A 21,336-nucleotide genomic window follows, 5' to 3' on the forward strand; every position below is an offset into this window, starting at 1 on the left:
AAGTTGATTAACTGAAACTGCACCATTCTCAGTGTTAGATGGGACAAGAGTGAGTGTTATATAAAGACCAGCTTGGTACTTGTAACACTCACTCTTGTCTCATCTAACACTGAGGATGGTTAAAGTTGATTAACTGAAACTGCACCATTCTCAGTGTTAGATGGGACAAGAGTGAGTGTTATATAAAGACCAGCTTGGTACTTGTAACACTCACTCTTGTCTCATCTAACACTGAGGATGGTTAAAGTTGATTAACTGAAACTGCACCATTCTCAGTGTTAGATGGGACAAGAGTGAGTGTTATATAAAGACCAGCTTGGTACTTGTAACACTCACTCTTGTCTCATCTAACACTGAGGATGGTTAAAGTTGATTAACTGAAACTGCACCATTCTCAGTGTTAGATGGGACAAGAGTGAGTGTTATATAAAGACCAGCTTGGTACTTGTAACACTCACTCTTGTCTCATCTAACACTGAGGATGGTTAAAGTTGATTAACTGAAACTGCACCATTCTCAGTGTTAGATGGGACAAGAGTGAGTGTTATATAAAGACCAGCTTGGTACTTGTAACACTCACTCTTGTCTCATCTAACACTGAGGATGGTTAAAGTTGATTAACTGAAACTGCACCATCCTCAGTGTTAGATGGGACAATCAGTGAGTGTTATATAATTCTCCACCCTTGGTACTTGTAACACTCACTCTTTCTCATCTAACACTGAGGATGGTCGTGATTTCAAACTTACAGTTGGTTCAAAAATGATTTAAACAAAGTTGAAGCGAAAATAATCGACATTAGGTATGTTTATATTATTTCTATGTTTGTTTTATATTATTTCTATGTTTTTTTACATTCTATGTTTTTTTATATTATTTCTACCCCACAGCAAACAGACGGTACGAATCCTTGAAGGCGATTGGACGAAACATTTATATTCGTTTAGCGTCGACGCACATGAACGATTTGTTGCCACAGCAACGCAAACTAACAATGGCACGAAGCAAAAATCAAGTCGGAAAAAAACAGTAGGAATTTAAAAAAAAAAAAATTATTTTTAAAACCCAAAAAATTTGATATAAATTTCTGATTTAAAAAAAAAATTTTTTTGCAGCAAAACTCGAGCACTTCAAGTGACGACATAGCTAGCTTTATGACATCACAAGATGATGATGTCATGTGTCGATGTTTGTGGGAGGTGCAGGAGCGTCCTGATTGGTCCGTTGAGGTTAGTATATGATGTCTATGTTTGTATATATGATGTCTGTGTTTGTATATGATGTCTATGTTGGTATATATGATGTCTATGTGAGTTTAGAAGCCACAATTTTTATCTGACATATTTCCTAAATTAGTTTTTTTAAGTTGTTTTTTTTAGAGTGGTTTTTCGATGTATAATATAATATCTATGTTGGTGTATAATATATCTATTTAGATGTACAACATGACGAGGTTCGCCATGAGTCTGAACGCCGATGAATCTAAAGGACACGCCCCGACAGATTCAAGATTGAGACCAGATATACGAGCGCTCGAAAATGGCGACATAGGTTGGTTAACTTTGCATTGTAACTACTTTGGTTTTATAACACCATGTATATAGATGGGGCAAGTGGTGAGAAACATCGCTTGGAAGAAAAACAAAGATCCGCTCGTAAAGCGAGGGGGAAGAAGAAAGCCGAGTGGACTCCAAGGTAATGATAGTTGTAAAATATCACGGTTGCTTCGTGTGTTTGTGTTATTTGTTTAAGGCTTGGTACTGCTGCTATTGTCGGTCTCCAGGGTAACGATAGTTGTTGTGTAATAACTACTGCCATGTGTGATATCATCAATTAGTGTAACTTACTTTATCCTCGTGTGGCGGGGCAACGACAGTCATTATAACACGGGTGTTCTGTTTCATACACCCCGTGTCCGCTAACAAGTTACCATGTATGTAACTTATTTATCCTCGCGTGGCGGGGCAATGACAGTCATTATAACACGGGTGTTCTGTTTTATACACCTCTTGCCCAATTACAAGTTACCACGTATGTAACTTATTTATCCTCGCATGGCGGGGCAACCACAGACACCTTTTGTTCAGCCTTACAGTGGTGGCAGCTTGAATGTGAATGTAACTTACTTTGTTCTTGTGCGGTCGGAAAACGATGGTTGCTTTTGTTGTTTGAATAAAAACCCCTGCCCTTATAATGGTGCCAGGGGTTGCTGTTGTGTATTTTTTTTTACGTTGTGATATCGCTTGTTTGGTATCCTTTTTGTATAACTTAGCTGAACTTGCCAGGAGAGCTCTATTAGACTTGATAATATGCCTGACAACAACAACTTATATAAAAGTACCGAACTTAACTTGATAACAACCATTATGACATCACAGGTGGTTTGAAAGAAGAACAAACGATGCAACAAAATCGGACGACTGGATTTTTAACGAAAAATATCTTGATTCTGATTGGTCCAAATGTCCCGATATATTTTGAGATTATTATTATTTGTCACAATCGCCATTGTGACGTCATTATTTATGATTTTAGTACTATTGTGACATCATAGTTGTAGGAAATCTATATAAGGTGCAATTCTCGCTTCCAGGGAACCCCCTAACCCAACACTCTTAACCGTGGTATAATATTTTAATAAGGAAGTAAAAAAATCGCGAAAGAATGATTATTTGTCGTTTTTGTCGGAAATATTTTGCGTCGGTAGTTGGCTCTGGTGCATGCTGAGTCTGATGACGTCATGGTGAGGGTTTGACGTCACCGATGACGTAGGTATCCCGTTCAGGAAAGGTTTCTTTTCTTGATAACGCAGCATCTCCGTTAAGTAATGCTGTGGGTGAAAGTTGGGTTTTTATTTAAGTAAAAGTTGTTTATGGGGGGTGGTTGGGTAACGACAGTCGTTATAACACAGGTGTTCTGTCTCATTTACCTCGTGCCCGCGTACGAGTTACCACGTATGAAACTTATTTATCCTTGCATGGCGGGGCAACGACAGTCGTTATAACTTGGGTGTTTTGTTTCATACACCTCATACCTGCTTACAAGTTACCACGTATGTAACTTTGTGGGTGAGTTTTTTATGTATGGCTGATAATTTGGACAACCCATTAGTGACCACTGGGTTAAAGCAATTGCTGTTAAGTGTCTTGCCCAAGGACACATACGCCCACAACGGTAGCAGCATTAAGCTTCGAATCTTCACTCCAAACTAGATACAGGCGCGCTTACCACTGGCGTAGCTAAAGAGAGATACAATTGTTAATATGACGTCATAATCACCTGTAACGCGGTCATCGCAGCGCAAATAGCTGGTGTACCGAAACCGTGCGTCGTTGAACTGAAATGTGTAAGAGGTCGCTGGACCGCGTTATCTAATATAGGCTGGGGTCGCGTGTTCCCGATGGGGGATCGATCTTGTGCCATCAGGTCTTGGATTTCTTTCACTATCTGTCTGTGGGTAGGTAGGAGTTGTTATGTGAAAAATGATTGCCGACTATGGTTGTACTGCGTATACCTGGTATACGGTTTGTTATATATCCCGGTACACTGTTTGTGCTACATCCCCGGTACACTGTTTTTGCTACATCCTCGGTACACTGTTTGTGCTACATCCCCGGTACACTATCCGCCCCCTATCGACTTACTTGGTAGCCAGTATCATGTTTTTCCTCGTGTGCAAAATATCAGGATCTGAATGTTGTTTACAAACGAACTCCGCCAGTGGTTTGGCGGGGAATTCTGTTTCGCAAACGTAACCGAAGTCTCTCGCGAGGTGGACCGCTTCACCTACGTCATAATGGTACGTCATATTAATACGTCATGAAATACGTCATAATATTAGGTCCTAATAATACGTTATAACAAAATTTCGTCATAATGTTCAATACGTCATAATTATGTAATGTCACACTATGCTAATATGTGATGACGTATAATATAATGACGTCACATACCTTCAACTAATGACGTCAGAAGCGTGACGTTGGCAGCTTTTCTTCTACCAGCTGGAAGGTTGAGACCGATCTTATCAAGTTTGTCCCGAAGTCGTTTCCCGCCGTCCTTCGATTTAGCTCTGTGACGTCATAAGAGTATTATATTGTGACGTCATTATACATCGCGGTACATAACATAGTGGAGGTCGAAGTAATTAAACAACGAAGAGAAGAGAATTAATAGCAAAACAACGGTCGTTAAAACACGCTATGGTAAAAACTACTAGAGGAAAATATTCAAATAAAAGCTTGGCTGCTAAACCTAACATACGGTATAAGTTAACTCTATATATGCTTACTCGCCCCATGAAACAACTATGGGGTCAATAAGAGGCAAGATCTACTGTACCCCGGTATAGTAACACGAAACATCCCATCTTACCCCACCGTACTATATAGTAGGGTGGTTGTAAGATGGGACATATCCAAATATCCTGATCGTATTTTAGGTGTCCCATCTTACCCCATACATATACGCCAACCACATTATGAAATATCCCATCTTACCTCCTTAACACCCCCCCTAGTAGCGATGCATTTAAACACTCCGGCGGAGACAGCCTACGTTGGATCTCAGCGACTGTTACTTTATATTTCGATGTCGAACTCAACAAACTTAATCTTCCCGGCACCGAACAAAAGACGTCGCTGGGGTTCGCGCCTCCCGATACTGTGACGTCATAATAAAATGTTATTTATGACGTCATGGATGGTTGATTGTTAAATGATTGTGACGTACCTGGTATGAGGCCTGATGACGGGTGGTTGACGTATTTGCTGACGTCACGAGATTTGATTGACAGCGAGTTTCCCGCCATCTGGTTTGTCGCTGTAACAATGAACGATTGTTATTTAAACTGAATATTATTTGTGACGTAACATAGTCTAATTTTCTATTTATCTCCTCAAATACGGTAGCGAAGATCAAATTAATTAAACAACAAGGGAATAGAATTAGCAGCAAAACAACAATCGTTAAAACACGCTATGGATAAAAACTACTTGAGTTAAAGTGTCATATTTGCAACAAACGTAATAATAACAAACCCATTGTTATACCTCGCGTCGTTGTTTCATTGTGTTCAAACATGCCCATTGTGACGTCATAGTTACCTTTCTTTATAACGTTGACGTCAGACGCTGTGATGTAAGTAGCGGTGGGCATGTCGCTGTTGTGGGTTTGGGGAATATCCTCCAGGGAAAGTCCCGGGTGTATGACGTTTATCGGTGACAACATGTCAGCTGGTTCATGCGTCATCGGGTCGCTAGGCAACAGCTCGTCGTGACGTCGAACGAAACCTTCGAGGTCGTCGGTTCTGTAATAATAAGCAAATGTAACATTATAATTGCTGCTACAAAAAAAGTAATCACCCATAAAGTTGCATACGTGGTAACTTGTAAGCGGGCACGAGGTGTAAGAAACAGAACACCCGTGTTATAACGACTGTCGTTGCCCCGCCATGCGAGGATAAATAAGTTACATACGTGGTAACTTGTAAGCGGGCACGAGGTGTATGAAACAGAACACCCGTGTTATAACGATTGACGTTGCCCCGCTATGCGAGGATAAATAAGTTACATACGTGGTGACTTGTAAGTGGGCACGAGGTGTATGAAACAGAACACCCGTGTTATAACGACTATCAATAAACAAGTTACATTCATAAATAAACACCTGTCAACTGATTGATGGGAACTTTGTGGAATATGCAAATTAGGTAGAAACGATTCCGGTCGTGACGTCAGCAACTCTTGCGTCATTCTTTGCTGTCCTCCGTAATATGATTGTTGCTGTGTGACGTCATAATATAATAAATTGCGCGGTTGGTAACAAAGTTGTCTATCTCACCCCAAAGCACTTACGATTTAAATTTTGCGCACAGGAAAAATCATAAATAATTTTTCCTTCGAATACAATAGCGAAGATCATTTTTTACTATGGCGTCATAAAGTTATGACATTAAAAATAGTGACGTCACAAACCTGTATGTAGGGGTCGCTGGTCACGTGGTGTAGGGTGTGAAAGTCGATATGTGTGGTCGCTTGGTGGGAGTAGTGAGGCGGGGGGAAATATGGGGGAATATCCAGGGTGTTCGGTACGTTGTATCTGGAATAATAGCAAGTGTTACGTCATATTGGTTGTTATTTTATAACCTGCATATACATCATGTAAACTATTTATCTTTTAATAGTTTATCAAAAACTGTTAGAGGACTTTCGATTTAAAATTGTTAGGATTTCGCCAAATACCCAGATAACTTATATTTCGTTAATTATCATTAATTGTATCTTGGTATAGTTTAGACATAGTTAGTGACGTAATAATATGGTTAGTGACGTAATAATGTACCTTGTGACGACAGAGGTGGGCGTCGGGCTGAACGAATGTAGAGTTTCCGACGAAACAGTATCGAGTTGTGTCAATCTATTTTGGTCCGGATTCGTCGAATCGGGGCGAGACTGTGACGTCATTGATGTTATTATTTTGTCATAAATACGAATGTCAACTTGGTCCTCTCTACCGACCTCTAGCGACTGTGGTAGAATCCCGAAATTTGAAAAGCTTCCCATTGGCTGTTGGACGACTACGTGGTCTTCTAATTTGGCGCGCTTTGCTGGGGGCGGAGTCACGTGATTTCTCTCGTTTTCTTCGATGAGAATATTGTTGTTGTTTTCTTGTTGTTGGTGTTGGTGGGATTGTTCTTGTAGCTGCTGTTGTTGTTGTTGTACGTGTATGTTCACCGATTGCGCCGGTGGAGGGCGCTGAAGATGCGGGGAGTCAGCGCCTCGAACGGACAGAATTCGAATATCACTCATTATGACGTAATAGTACAACGCTGTAGAGCGAAATATCGAGTTTTAGCGGGTGATGGTCAATATTTAGGCGCGAAAAAAACATTTAAAAACGAATTAGAATGTTTAGGACAAAGATTTTTAATACGGCGTAAAACTAACTGTTTCTAGATTTTAAATTTCTATTTAAAATAAATAGTTTTTCGCATGAAATGTAATTAAGTCTCCATGATAGCGGGCATGGTGAGGTTTTTCTGTTTTAATAGATATAGTGAATATAGTTGTACAGTTTTAAATTGTCTACACCTCTTTGTCTGATTAATTAAAACAACGAATAAAGGGAATTAGCGACAAAACGAAAGTCGTTAAAACACGCTATGGGTAAAAACTATTTGAGTGAAAGAGTCAAATATAAAAGCGTGTTTAAACGCGTAAGCTGAGGCGCTAAGCTGTTGTAAAAAGATAGAAGGCGAGGTCAGGGATCAGATATTTTGTAATTAGAAATAACTTTAGTTTTAGAAATATTTAGTTGTTAAAATTGGTCAGCTTAAAGTTTCTAAAAAACCGTTTGTTTAGAAAAAAATGTTTTTACGGAAAAATAGAAATACCTGACGGAAATATAAGCTTTAATTGGCTTTGTATTTTTTAAATAATTTTAGTTTTTTAGCAGTAATATGAAACGTGTAAAATCTTTGTTATTTTTTTGTTAAAATTCGTTAAAAAAACTTTTGTTCTTCTCCGACTTTATAAATATTTGGGATCTTTTCAACTAAAATATTTTCTGTTTCTTTATATTTCTAAATAAAAATTAAACAAAAGTAATCCAAAAAAACTAATTATTCCGTCAAATAAATTAAAGAAACAGAAAAAAAGTTTTAAATATTCCAAAATTTAAACCGTCAAAAAATTAAATCTTTTAAACAAATTTTGCCAAAAACTTAAAATTAATTTCCCACGTTTTAATAAGAATTCCCAAAAGCCGTTGAATTCGGCCCAAAATGAACACCGTCTGTAATTCTTTTCCTACCTGCCTGCCTTGATCCTCGGGCAAACCCTCTGGCCTTTACCTCCGGCTATGTGCACTTAACTTCAAAACTGGTTTAACTTTTTCGTTTCGAATTAATTCTACACCCGCGGCGGTGTCAACATTCCTACAATCGCCCAAGGCATCATATTTATACCGAGCAACGCGCGAGACGCGATTTTTTCAATTAATTTCAACCAAAAGATAACTTATCGCGCGTTCGAGCCCGTACTATTGTGACGTAACTATCGCTGTTGTCGTCATTGTTACGTAACAAAATAGATTAACACGCGAAATAATAATCGCTGATTGTGGAACTCGTTCGACAACTAAACATCTTATTATTACGTCATAATATCAAGTTATACAACATCCCGTGTTCCGCATTCTAATGCATCATAAACTATTTTATGACGTAACAATCACCTTTGTTGTGTATTTTATGTCAATTTTCTCGTCATAAAGGAAGTGACACGTCACAATTACATCGCGCGATATTCGCATCGAAAGTTGAAAAAACTGATAATTGTGACGTCACAGAAACAATTTTCCGCAAACAATCCATCATTTATACAAAGGTGGATTATGACGTAATAATGTACATGGCAGTGAAGAAACGGAAATATGACGTCACATAAAAAATGTTCGTGAATACATAATAATTATGACGTCATAATAGTTAAACAGAAGATTCATTGTCGATCGTTGAATCGTTTGGTTTGTGACGTTTTGCACTAGGTATTGTGACGTCATAATATGGCCGCTTTATTCGAATAGCAGGGCGCAATACGCGATCGTTCCCCGTCCTCCTGTAGGGGACCAATGAGCGTAGGAAGGTGGACCACGTGAATAAAGCGTTGAAGCGTGACCTGAACACCTTGTAGTCGTATCTAGCCTGTGAGGGAATTTATAAATATGATTTTTGATAGAACTTATTTTTAGTCTTTGGTTTGGGGGAGCTATGAAAAAAATAAGTTGAACAATTCATTGTTACAAAATAGTGGTTACCATAATTTGTTAATTCATCACTTTGCATCTTTATATGTGTTTCTATGATTTTAGTTGTTGTATAAATATCTTATAAACTACATAGACATCATATAAGTTATATATAAACACAGGGGAGGCAGGGATAGTTAGACACACAATTCTGTGAAACAAATCTAACTTATTGGTTGTAATGTTTACTGATTAATGCAGTGTTGAAAATTAGAGGTATGTTTGTCCACCCTGCCACCCCAGGTTTGGCGCCTATGTCATTAAATCAACACACAGTGGCCCTGCCAGAAAAAAAATATGGGGGGGCGGGGGTTTAATCAAAAAATTCAAAAAAAATATTTATTTTTTAAATTTTTTTTTTTATTTTAATTTAAAAAGGGGGGTGGGAGGCCGCAACCCCCTAAACCTCCCCTGGCCGCTCCACTGCCCACACATAACACCCACCCCCATAACCTGCCATATATCACCCATATCTACCCCGAGGTTAGCCCTTCACCCACAACACGTACCCTCATATCTGCCAACAAATCAACGGTTTTAAATTTTCCTCCCGATGTTTCATCCGTCGCATCATCGAGTCGGAGGATCGTCTTCGCTTGCGTTACTCGACGTTCGCGATCCTGTGATGTCATAATGCTAATTATGCATGATATGATTATTTAGAAAACATCTTTATTTGCAACTTATCAACAATTTATAACGAAAAACGATTTGCAGAAATTTTTGCGATAAATATTATCATTATGATATCACACTAACTTTAACGAGCGCATAATAAGCTTTTGTCGTTGCACGGTTGGGCGCACACAGGGGGAGGTAGAGGTTCCGAGCGAATGCGCGAGATTTGTTTGTGACATCACTATCGGCTTTGTTACTCGTCGATTGTTGTTTTGTGATGTCAGTGTTGTCACTTGTGATGTCACTGGAGGTTAATGAGTCAGCATTTCGTTTACCTGAAATATTATGTTCACATGACAAGTTACCCAAAGTTTTGAAACAAAAGTGACATAATTTTTTAACAATGTAACCCTAGATTTTGTGGAAAAATTAAAACAAATTTTTTTGCTAATGGTCTTTGTGGTCACAAAATGTTCTATGACATCACAAAAGGTCTATGACATCACATACTCATTTTTTTCCTCATTTCACCAACAGCTTTGTTTCCCGCCTCGATCTCGTTCCGTAGCACCGACCTCAAGGTCACTAACATGGAAACAATATATTATTAAGAATTACAGATGTTTGTGTGGTAACTTGTAAGCGGGCACGACTGCCAGATGACAGTCGAAGCAACCAGAAGGGCTTGATATCACTGATTGTAACTAACATGGAAACAATATATATATTATTAAGTAGTTTATTTTATATGGCAATTTGTAATTGGGGACCATTGTCATACCAACATTTGATGTATGGATTGTGTAACCAGAAGATACAGGGTTCAAGTCCTGGCATTGCTAGGATTGTAACTGACATTGAAACAATATATTAGATGTATAGGATGTTGATATTAATATAAGATATCTATTTCACCTTTTCCCTCTCGTTGTTTATCTTTCTTGATACGAATCGATTCTAGAGCTCGAGCTGCGTTGATGTTTAGAGCTGGAGACGGAAAATAGGATAAAATAGGGAAATTCCCATGTAAAAAGGGGTAAAATGGGGGTTAGTGGGGCAAAACATTTATATATTACGCAAGAGCAGACCAGGCAACCATGGTAAATTTGTATAATCTACCTTTTATATAATAAATAAAAATATCTTTGGACGAAATCGATTTTGAATTCTTGGTGATTTCTTTCAAACAAAATCCGAGATTGTCGTTTTCGAGTTTCCGCGATTGTCGTTTCATTGGTTTGTACCTCTCCTCTGAATAGATGTTATTGTGATGTCATAATCATGTGGTTATGATATTTCTATGCTTGGATAAAATATAAGTGGACACAACCTTAAATTTTATTCAATATATAGTAAGATGGGGGAAGACGGGACACCTTTTCATTATATTTTCTCGTCACATGTGTTAGTAAACAAAGAACATTCAAAGAATTATAAAACCGTATCCTCACGACTCCCATAGACCGTTGATAATTGTTTAAAACACGATCAGGATTTTTGGATATTGTGTGCTAAAGGTGTCCCGTCTTCCCCACCCTACTATATATTGTATATGTGGATGTAACAACGGCACACAAGGTCACGAGAGTAAAAACACACGTGTTCACCACAATTACTTGTAAACCAACCTAAAAACTTCTTAAGTTCAAAATTGATCTGAATATCCTCGTGATTCATCTTCCCCGCTATTCCCATCTTGCCCCCTCTTCTACCACGTCTGGTCTTCATCAATTCAATGTATAATTCCAACACCTCGCGGCTCGATAAGTTGCTGGACATCTGGGGAGGAAAGATTTGGTTGGTTTATAAGGTATTTGGCAACAACAGTCATTATAACACGGTTGTTCTATTCATACAACTTGTGCCCGTTTACGAGTTCCCACGTACTATGTTTGTGAGTGATTATTTTCTTTTATGTCTGACAGTTTAAGCACCTATTAGTGACCACTGGGTTATTGTTTTTAAATGTCTTGCCCAAGGACACATACATCCACATTGGTAGCAGCGACCAGCCTTGAACTCGTAACTACTGATCTAGAGGCACACGCTGTAACCAAGGTGTTGGGAAGTACAGTTATAAGATATCTATGAGTTACTTACATTCAGAAGAGCGTCCTGTGCCGGCAAAACTTTTTGTTTCGGTTTCGAAGATATTTTTATAAGATGTTTGTGTGGTGTATCTGTAGGTGCATCTGTAATTAAAATAGATATGTTACAAACACCATACCAGATATACCACAAACACCATACCAGATATACCACAAACACCATACCAGATATACCACAAACACCATACCAGATATACCACAAACACCATACCAGATATATCACAAACACCATACCTGGCTCTGGTGGACCATCATCACCATTTTCTTTATCTTTATTTTTATCGTTGTCGTTGTCTTTTTCTATATAAAAGTAGATCGAATTAGGTTGATCAGTGCTTGTAAAAGACTGAGTAGACTTGGTGAAACATCTGCTATAGTATAATGAGTCTATACTCGATAATTGTAACCTTGATATTCATAAATACAACATAATGTCTCACCTGTTTTAACCGGGGTTGTCTCAGCGGATATTTTTTCCAACAAAGTTTTCCGAATCTTGTGAACATTATTTGAATACGTGGTAGAAGGATTGTAGATTAATGCACGGCCCATGCTTACAGCTCTGTAATAGAAATGGAATATTAATGAATGTAACTTATTTATCTTCACATGGCGGGGCAACGATAGTCGTTATAACACGGGTGTTCTGTTTCATACACCTCGTGCCCGCTTACAAGTTACCACGTTTTTAATATGCTTATAAAATATATTGTTTGTATATTAGTTATAGAAACACCATACACCACAGACTCACCGTTTAATCGTATTAAATCTCTTCACGCATTGCGAGTCCGTCCTCCCCCCCATGTACCTCGCAACCAACGACCACCGTTCCCCATGCTCGTGTACGAGCTTTAATAGTTTGCGATCCTCTGATTTGATCCATGGGCCGCGCTTCCAGTTGCTGAGGCAGTTCTTATATCTGTGATGTCACAATGGGGTATGTGATGTAGGGTTGTGTATATGATGTCTATGTTATTAATGCACACCGAGGCATAGAGTGAGATTTAGGCCAGGGTTGATCAATACATAACTAATGTATGAATGTAATTTGTTTATCCTTGTGTGATGGGGCAACGATAGTCGTTATATCAAGGGTGTTCTGTATGGCTGACTATTCAAACAACTGACAAGATAAATATATACCCTACATAAAATATCTATGTCACGATAAAAGATATCTATACCATAGTATATGATTTCTATGTTACAATATATGATATCTATGTCACAATACACGATGCCTTACCTTTCCCTCAGTTGACCATCATGTCGATTAGGAACAATATTAAGGTCACGTATTCTTGCCCACTTTTCCCCATATATGCTAACCGCTCGCAACAATGCCCCGTCTTCTTCTGGCTCCCATCTGTCATAATAGGAATTGTGATGTCATGAAGTATGATGTCATAATGTTTATTATTATATGAATATTATTGTTTTCTAAAATACTAAAGTGTCGGTCAAATGCAACTTAACTTATATAAACACCTGTGAAAAGTGGTGCAACCAATTCAAGGTTATTGTTTTGTTGACACTTTGTAAAACTAGCTGTCAAAAATACTGAAGTTTCGGTCAACTGCTAATTTTAAAAACATCTTACTATAGCGTAATTTTTGTTTATCTCTTCGAACTCGAAAAGATCAGATTAATTAAAACAACAAAGAAAGGGAATTAGCAGCAAACGATAGTCGTTAAGACACGCTAATAATATTACAGCGTGGCTGTTGAACCAAACAAATGTAAATTGTTGCAAACTGACCTTGTTTTTTTATAGAAGGGGTCGAGCGTTTTTGACCATCGATGGACGACTTGGTAGTTTGTTCGTGAGTTGAGGTTTAATGCAACCATTGTGTACGGGATGCAATTCCCGACTTTTAATCTATGGATGCATTTCACCAATTGCTGGTCTTCTTCTGGTGTCCAGGGCTTCCTTCTGCATGGAAACACTGGTGGTTATTTAGCTGGAAACACTGGTGGTTATTTAGCTGGAAACACTGGTGGTTATTTAGCTGGAAACATTGGTGGTTTTTTAGCTGGAAACACTGGTGGTTATTTAGCTGGAAACATTGGTGGTTTTTTAGCTGGAAACACTGGTGGTTATTTAGCTGGAAACACTGGTAAAAAACTAGCTTAAAAACCTAAAAAATTAAACAATTTTTATAAATAAACACAACTACAAAAATATTATCTAAATGTTTTTACAAATAAACACAAGTTTTTTTCCAAAAACTGCTACAAACTTGAAGTCCTTGTTGAGCGTTCTTTGGTAATACTGTGCACATTGTAACGGGGTACGTCCCGTGTTTAACTCCTTCGATATCCAGTTCCAATCTCGGTCTGTGTGTTTCTCAAGTATTGATGTGAAGTTCTGTGGAATATGGGGGTTATATACTTGTGGGGGTGGGGAGTATTTTAAGTGGACACCCAGGGTGCTACAACCCATTAGTGACCACTGGGTTGGAGAAATTGCTGTTAAGTGTCTTGCCCAAGAACACATACGCCCACAATGGTAGCAGCGTTGGGCCTCGAAACTGGTATTCTTTATTTTAAATGCAAAACTCAAACATTGTAGCTGTTATAACATGCTTTTGATTCATAAAATAGGAACTAGTTTAGGCGTTGCAACTAATTGCCCAGCCATACAAGAATAAATAAGTTACATTCACTTTGACAGAAAAGGCCTAAAAATGCATCGTAGTTTTTATTTTAGAATCTGCATGTCAGACCTTTTCTTCTGCTTTGCTCCAGGCATCATTGTTAATAGACGGATGAAGATGGGACTTCCAGTAACACGCACAGTTAGCCGGAGTAGCTTGCATATCCAGGTCTATGTTGGCTATCGTGTCCCAATCCCACTCGCGCTCACGATCGCCCAACAACCCAGTTATTGGGACTTTACTTTTTTCATCAATTTGTTTCTGAACTTCGGAAATTTTCTGTTTGACTCTGGAACAAATGATTTTGTTTCATACACCTTGTGCCTGCTCGCAAGTTACTATGTATGCAACTTTGCGAGTGATTGTTTTTTATATTTTTGTTTTTCTGTATTTTTGTTTTTCTGTTGGAGCAAAACTAAATGCCTGCAATGGTAGCAGCGTTGAGCCATGAATCCAGTATCTTTAGTGTTTACGCAATCATTCCAACTAATGTGTCATTGAACCAAATGAACTAATAAATTAAACAGGGTAAATAATACCGTAATGGGTCCCACAATTAATGGGTCCCACTTACTCCTCATGGTCGGGTCCGTTTAACATGTCGTTCAAATATTCAAGTTTCGACAACAAAGGTTCGGTCACATGACGTCGCGCTTCACGTTCCACTCCACTGATTAACGCTGAAATATATGATTTCTATGAAAATATATTAACTCCATAAAATAGTGAGTTTGTAAACACAGGGGAGGCAGGGATAGTTAGACACACATTCCTGTGAAACAAATCTACCTTATTGTACCCCCAACCCCTATACACCCCCCCCACCTTGAAGCGTTGGTTTCTTCCACTTTCCCGGGGGCATGGCGTTACGCTCGAATAATTCACCGACATCTGAAGCGCGACGAGTTATCTCGATATTCGTTGGACCGTTACCTTCCTTATCCTATTACATAGATATCATATTAACAATAGAACATACATTTTTACATTTGGGACCCATCAATTTGGGACCCATGAAATTAAGACCTAGAAATTTGAGACCCATGAACTTGGGACCCATAAATTATATGGGTCAACCTAGATACCCATATACATTAGGATTAAATATACAAACCTTAAAAAACGGGGTCCTCATGAACGAATAACCGGGCACAATCATCTTGTAACGACTTTTAATGTTCATTCGTTGCTCCGACTCGATCAATATGGACTGGAACATAACGTTTGTTATAATATGTATCTGTCTCTTCAATAAATATAGTGACAAAACAACAGTCGTTACAACACTTCTATGGTTTATAATACATTTAAATTAAGTTTCTATAAATATTCAATATATTTAAGAACTGATATTAAATTACATGACAAAGGACTTCAAGACATGATGGCCCACTAGAATAGCTATTTTATCACAATGTGCCTTGTAGCAACAAAACAGAGTATAATAAATGAAATATATTAACCAATATAAATCAACTCACAGTTTGGCAATGATTTTCCTGCAACAATTGTTTCACCTTCGTTATCTCTTGTTCGATAACTTCTTGGTACGCTAGGTTTAGTTTTAACAAGTTAACGGGGGTCGGGGGGAGGTCAACTGAGAGGTCGATGACCTCCTGAAAATAAGGGAAAAACACTGGTAAAAATTATTTGGAAACACTGGTGGATATTTAGCTGGAAACACTGACAGATATTTAGCTAGAAAAACTGGTAAAAATTATTTGGAGAACTGGGTAAAATTACTTTATAATGCCCCAAAAAATCGCTGGGAAAATTTAAACTAAAATTAATGATAAACAAAGAGTTTGATTCATAAAAATCATATAACCTCCTCCGTTTCATCATCTTCTTGCGTGTCTTCACCTGATTGGCTGACGGCATCTGAACGAAGCAATGTAATTGGTTTATTAGTTTATTTAAACAATCCATTAGCACACCATAATACAGTCACGTAACTTCCATTGTGTCCTTGGGCAAGACACTTAACGACAATTGCCCCAACCCAGTGGTCACTAATGGGTTGTCTAAACTGTCAGTAATACAGAAAAATAATCAACCACAAAGTTACATACGTGGTAACTTGTAAGCAGGCACAAGGTGTATGAAACAGAACACCCGTGTTATAACGACTGTCGTTGCCCTGCCATGTGAGGATAAATAAGTTACATACGTGGTAACTTGTAAGCGGGCACGAGGTGTATGAAACAGAACACCCGTGTTATAACGACAAAAATTCACTATAAAGGTGGCTGTACACAGTATCCGGCATGCGAATTCACTTGCGAAGTCGTATGCAAACCCGCGTCCAATTCCGCATGCGGCAGCGAAATCCGGGCGAATTCCGGATACTGTGTACAGCCACCTTAAATGTATATTTATTGACAAACCGAATGTTGTTGTAGGTTGGGGTGAAGTTGGTTCAAACGTCTCATTTATATCTTCATTGTCATCTGGAAAGGAATAATTTGACCTTGAAAGTCACCACAAACATTAAGATTAATTTTCCATATAAATATAGCAAAATTCAAATAAAAATGTTGTTTGTCGTGTGTTGTGGGTCACAAATTGTGGGTAATATTCGTAAGGAGTTTATGACCGCATGTGTTCAAAATAATCTTAACATTGTGGGGTTCTTACCGCTCTCTTCTTCTTCGAAATTAAGGTCGAGTGGAAACGTTTGCAGTTGCAATCGAAGCTGATCTTCCGCAATTTCTTCATCACTGCTTCTAAAATCCATAAAATTGTTTTGAAGCTTAAAATAATTGACTTTACAACACGGCAAGAAACACACAAACAGGAGATTTTATTCGCGCTTCATAACCAGCTATTTACACAACGGTTGGTGAACATAGAATTAAAATTTTGTAGCTACAAATTTTATGAAGGGAGTTTGAGGTTATAAATCTAGCCTGGTTTAGCGGGTTTAGATTTTACCAAGCAGTAATTATCATAAAATTAAAAAAAAGTTGTTTTTTTTTTAAATAAACAAGTTTAAAATTACGTTAATAATATAATTGAAATTCAAAACCAACCAAGCGTAGAATAAACATTCGGTAACACTGCGTTGTGAATCACTGCTGTTGATTTTTTGAAAACTACAGAAACGAAAAGCGGCGTGGAATAGAATTTTATTTTGCAATTAAATTACCAAATCTTATGTATAAGTTGTTGTTGTCGCCAGACATATTATAGTGCGAAAGAGATTTCTGGCGTTTATTTTTGTGATCTTAAAGGACCGACGTTTTGTATTCCATACGGCGAGGTACCATCATGGTTTACCGTAAAGTGTTTTGTTCAAGAACACATACGACGACAATTAGGATTGCAAACAAAATCCCGAAGATCTCTTTCGCAATTAAAATTAATTTCTTTGTTTAATTAGATAATTAAAGATGTCTGCTGCTAGTAAAAGTGGACAGCGACCATACGCAGCGTTGTTAGATAACGTATCGTTACTGACTACTGGAGGGTCGACGTTTCAGCAGCAACCAACCACTCAAGTTGAAAAACAGAAGCAAAATGACGTCATATTCGGTACGTCGACACCCGCGCGAGCTCATTATGACGGTATAATGGCCGGGTTCGATTTATCACCAGTGCATAGCCACGAACGATCGTTGTTGGGAAAAAGTTCAGAAAATAAAAATAAATCGACGAAATCGAATCGTTCCAGTGTTGCCAGTCCAAGAAAAAGCTCCAAAAGTTATTCCCATATTAAAAGTTCAGGGTACGGCGTTACGCCGATCCGACAAAAAGCAAAAATTAAAAAGAGCGAAAAGAAATCCAGGCAAAGATCTTCTAGTTCCGGTTCAGCGCCCAAACCTCGTGGTAGGTCGCCGAAGAAATCCGCAGAACGTAAAGATGACATCACACGTGATGATGTCACACATGGTGATGTCATATGTGATGATGTTACACACAATGACATCACACATGATGATGTCATAGATGAAACAAACCACCGTACTGAGGTCACAGATGACGGTCAGTTCCTTGAATTAAACGATGAAATATCAAGATTAAAATCAAGAAATGATGAAATTAATCAAGAAAATTTCAAACTGACGGCAAAATTAAACCGTTTGTTGTCACACAATGCCAATAATGACACGGCGGAAGAAAACAAAGAAACTCAAGATTCCGTTATTGGGGATTTGCAGAAAGAAGTTTTGGAACAAGAGCGATTGTTGAAAGGGTACCAGCAGGAAAATGAGAAACTGTATTCTGATATCTCCAAGTTAAAGACTGAAATGAAGCAGTCCAAGTCTGCAATGTATGAGGAGAATTTGAGGTTGAAAACACAAGTTGCGATTTTGGACGAAGAAATGAAAAACAAGAATCTGGTTTTGAAAGAAAAAGAAAAAATTGAGATCAAGAAACCTGAAGTTTGTGGGGATTGTTCGAGATATTTGGATGAGATTGAAAGTTTGAAGGAAAAAGTTGGAATCGGCGTCGAAAGGGTGAAACAACTTGAAATGGAGTGTGAGGGGTGTAGGGTGGAGAACGAGGAAATACGGGGTGAAGTTTTGGGGTTAAAGAGACAACTGGATGATACAGCGGTGATGGGGAAGACGTTCCCTAAGGATCGGAGGTTGGAGGAGCTGGAGGCATCGATGCGGATCAATGAGGAGGAGAGGGAGAAGAGTGAGAGCGAAGTGAAGATGCTAAGGGAGTGGGTTAAGAGGTTGGAACAGCAAGTTGGGGAGGAGGAGCAAGCAAAAGTACGGAGCGTTCAAATGTTGCGAGGGAAGTTTAATAAGATGAAGATTGAGTACCAGGAGCGCGTGGAGCAGCTCTCGCATCAGTTGATGATCATCAAGTCTTCCAGGAGGGAGGATTACGATGTGGAGTTCGAGTTGAAACATCTTCGCGAGGAAAACCGAGCTTTGAAAATAAAAATAAAAGAGAAACATAATGGAAGTGATTATCATCCCGAGTATTTTGCTCAAAATCAACAACAACAAACTAATCAACAAAATAAACCGGAAATTCAACAAACTCAACAAATTCATCAAAATGTTCAACAAATTCAGCAAAATTCTAAAGACACAGAAAAGTTTAAATGTGAAATTGAAACTTTGAAGCAAAAGGTTTATGAAACATCGCAACAATCGGATGAAATGAGATGCAGGTTTGAAAAGACAATGGCAACAATGAAAGACAATTATGACATCACAATAAAAGAACAAGAGAAAAAATCTGAAAATCTCGAAAAAAAATTAATGGAGGTACAATCAAGACTTATGACATCACAATCAGAATGTGCCATCAGCCGAACAAGAGAAGTTGCGCTTCAGAAACAAATTGGGAACTTATTATCGGAGCTACAGGAAACAAGACTGGGGACGCCCAATGCTCCCATGCGCAGAATTGAGAATCTAAACCAACAAATTCAACTTCTGCATTTCAAACAACGAGATCGGGAAAATATGATCAAAAAAATAACTGGAAACACTGGAAGCAATGAGGATGTGGAAACACTGCAAGCGGTTATCGCCGATAAGAACTTGTTGCTTGCGAAGTTTCGGACGGAACTTGATTTAATTTTAGGTGGATTGGAAAAGATTAAAACTAAGGGTGTTTTGGGGAACGCTTGATATTTGGTTAGGATTTACTGTTGTTTTATAAAAATTTAGTGAAAAATTGAGTGACATTGTTTGGCTCTGCTTGTTTGTATAGACACCTAACTGCAGGGTAACATCTGAGGTGACATTGTTAAAATACAGTTACACTCATAGTTGTCAAACATAGGGAACCTCATTGATTAATGTAGTGAATGCAATATACTTTGGCTCTGCTTGTTTGTATAGACACCTAACAGCAGGGTAAAATATGTTTTAAGTTTAAAAATTTTGTGCGAAAACATATGATGTCACCCCTGTTTCTCTTTGTTCAAGTTTTACTACTCCGTCATTTTATTATTTTCTCTCTTTTTCATATTCAAAGATCCTATTGTTGTGCTTACTATGATGTCATAATATGAACAATCGATATTGTTTATTGGATAATAGTTTACATTATATTAATTATGATGTCATAAAGTGCACTGTTGTATCATTTTACATGATTTCTATTATTCATAGTATATATATATTTTATATTTTGTAGGTGCTATAGAAATCATATAAAATGTCCAAACGAAAGTTGATTGAACCAAAGACCAAGTTTGAGATTCCTTCATGGTGGGTCAGGGGGTTTTATTTGAATATTTTGTTTTTATTTTTCATATATATATAGCCTATAAAATAGTTTTATTACAATTTTATGTTTTATAAAAAGTTTGTTTTATTTTCAAAGTTTTGTTAAAATTTGTTGTGATAGTGTAATATGTTTTGCATCACTTTAAGCTGCAATATAAAACATATAATTTATCATTTTTTTCCTTCGATTAAAAGAGGGTCCTATGGCGTACCATGCTGTCGGACCTCACTATAGAATAAACTTATAATTAGTAGTGATGTACCGAATCGTTAAAAAAACGATTCGGCCGAAACCGAATATTCGGCCATTTGTGCCGAATCAATTCGGCCGAATCAACCGAATCGTTTATGACGTCATCCGAACCTACGGCGACGGGCGGTCGGTAAAAACGACATAAAGGAAAATACTTTATCATGGCACCGTGTCACACACAAGTATCAACAATTTCAATATAAGTATTTAATGTGGCAATAAAGCGTTGTGGGAAACATTAGTCTCCTAATAACGCGCGTATTTACGAACCAAAACTACAGGGAAGGTAAATCGTTGGGAGAAAAGCACAACGGTGACGGACGAGCGTGGATTAGATAAATTTAATTTTATTGCAACACGGACGAGCAGTTAATTCGAGAACTTAAAAATTCTTTACTGTAACGGCGTAACCATTGACAAAACCTGTGTTACGCAAACAAAAAAAATATTTACTTTTGTGACGAAAAAAACATTGTGTATGAGCGTCCCATTTTACGCTCTGCGTCGGCTTGGGAAATAAAGGAAGACGCATGCGATAGCATACTTTCAACACTTAGAAAGCGAAGCAATCGTTGTGAATTTGTTCTTGTAGAAACCGACGAAATGCTTATCTCAGTCTAATTTGCGAGCAGCCTGTGCCCTGTGGTATATAAATTGTCGGATTTATATGAAATGTTTTTTGGATTTTG

The 21,336-nt window shown here is 38.0% G+C and overlaps 5 protein-coding genes across 9 annotated transcripts in view; 3 read left to right on the plus strand and 2 right to left on the minus strand.

Moving 5' to 3' along the window:
- Positions 1–2,668, plus strand: part of LOC100180319 (oxysterol-binding protein-related protein 1) — a gene marked incomplete in the record, with an annotated part of 18,100 nt that extends 15,432 nt beyond the window's left edge. Inside the window, 6 exon segments of the mRNA XM_026835137.1 lie at positions 778–802; positions 891–1,029; positions 1,116–1,229; positions 1,437–1,551; positions 1,605–1,695; positions 2,379–2,668. Coding sequence (XP_026690938.1) covers positions 778–802; positions 891–1,029; positions 1,116–1,229; positions 1,437–1,551; positions 1,605–1,695; positions 2,379–2,481 — 587 coding nt within the window.
- Positions 2,616–7,996, minus strand: ap-2-like2 (transcription factor protein). Of its 4 annotated transcripts, XM_018812351.2 has the most exons (12): positions 7,813–7,995; positions 6,519–6,829; positions 6,343–6,452; positions 5,976–6,099; positions 5,668–5,783; positions 5,052–5,308; positions 4,732–4,821; positions 4,500–4,662; positions 3,954–4,072; positions 3,645–3,786; positions 3,280–3,451; positions 2,616–2,830 (listed from the first exon to the last, which is right to left on the minus strand). In XM_018812351.2, the coding sequence occupies exons 2-12, from the start codon at positions 6,807–6,809 to the stop codon at positions 2,669–2,671; spliced, it is 1,746 nt and encodes a 581-aa protein (XP_018667896.1). In that variant the 5' UTR covers positions 6,810–6,829; positions 7,813–7,995; the 3' UTR covers positions 2,616–2,668.
- A 232-nt stretch (positions 7,997–8,228) lies between these two features.
- On the minus strand, positions 8,229–17,025 carry LOC100184273 (snRNA-activating protein complex subunit 4). Of its 2 annotated transcripts, none has more exons than XM_026834949.1 (22): positions 16,832–17,025; positions 16,582–16,644; positions 16,023–16,075; positions 15,676–15,810; positions 15,309–15,404; positions 15,020–15,137; positions 14,769–14,874; positions 14,264–14,483; positions 13,778–13,905; positions 13,297–13,470; positions 12,784–12,903; positions 12,289–12,456; positions 11,975–12,096; positions 11,769–11,834; positions 11,527–11,606; positions 11,055–11,205; positions 10,546–10,677; positions 10,342–10,413; positions 9,937–10,011; positions 9,568–9,761; positions 9,318–9,428; positions 8,229–8,704 (listed from the first exon to the last, which is right to left on the minus strand). In XM_026834949.1, exons 1-22 carry the CDS (start codon positions 16,929–16,931, stop codon positions 8,489–8,491), a joined length of 2,700 nt encoding a protein of 899 aa, XP_026690750.1. In that variant the 5' UTR covers positions 16,932–17,025; the 3' UTR covers positions 8,229–8,488. The 2 variants fall into 2 exon arrangements, with proteins under 2 accessions (XP_026690750.1, XP_002124693.1); XM_002124657.5 differs by having other exon boundaries at positions 11,527–11,618; positions 16,832–17,024.
- Positions 17,026–17,565: 540 nt separating this feature from the next.
- On the plus strand, positions 17,566–20,301 carry LOC100177962 (centrosomal protein of 162 kDa-like). Its single transcript, XM_002123307.5, has 2 exons — positions 17,566–19,841; positions 19,901–20,301. The coding sequence occupies exon 1, from the start codon at positions 17,587–17,589 to the stop codon at positions 19,789–19,791; it is 2,205 nt and encodes a 734-aa protein (XP_002123343.3). The 5' UTR covers positions 17,566–17,586; the 3' UTR covers positions 19,792–19,841; positions 19,901–20,301.
- Positions 20,288–21,336, plus strand: part of LOC100182616 (nuclear inhibitor of protein phosphatase 1-like) — a 10,861-nt gene continuing 9,812 nt past the window's right edge. Inside the window, exon 1 of the mRNA XM_002125621.5 lies at positions 20,288–20,376. Within this exon, the coding sequence (XP_002125657.1) occupies positions 20,324–20,376 (53 nt within the window). The 5' untranslated portion in view covers positions 20,288–20,323. The remainder of the gene's footprint in view (positions 20,377–21,336) is intronic.

Source organism: Ciona intestinalis, chromosome 7, assembly GCF_000224145.3.
Source record: "Ciona intestinalis chromosome 7, KH, whole genome shotgun sequence".
Classification (NCBI taxonomy): domain Eukaryota; kingdom Metazoa; phylum Chordata; class Ascidiacea; order Phlebobranchia; family Cionidae; genus Ciona; species Ciona intestinalis.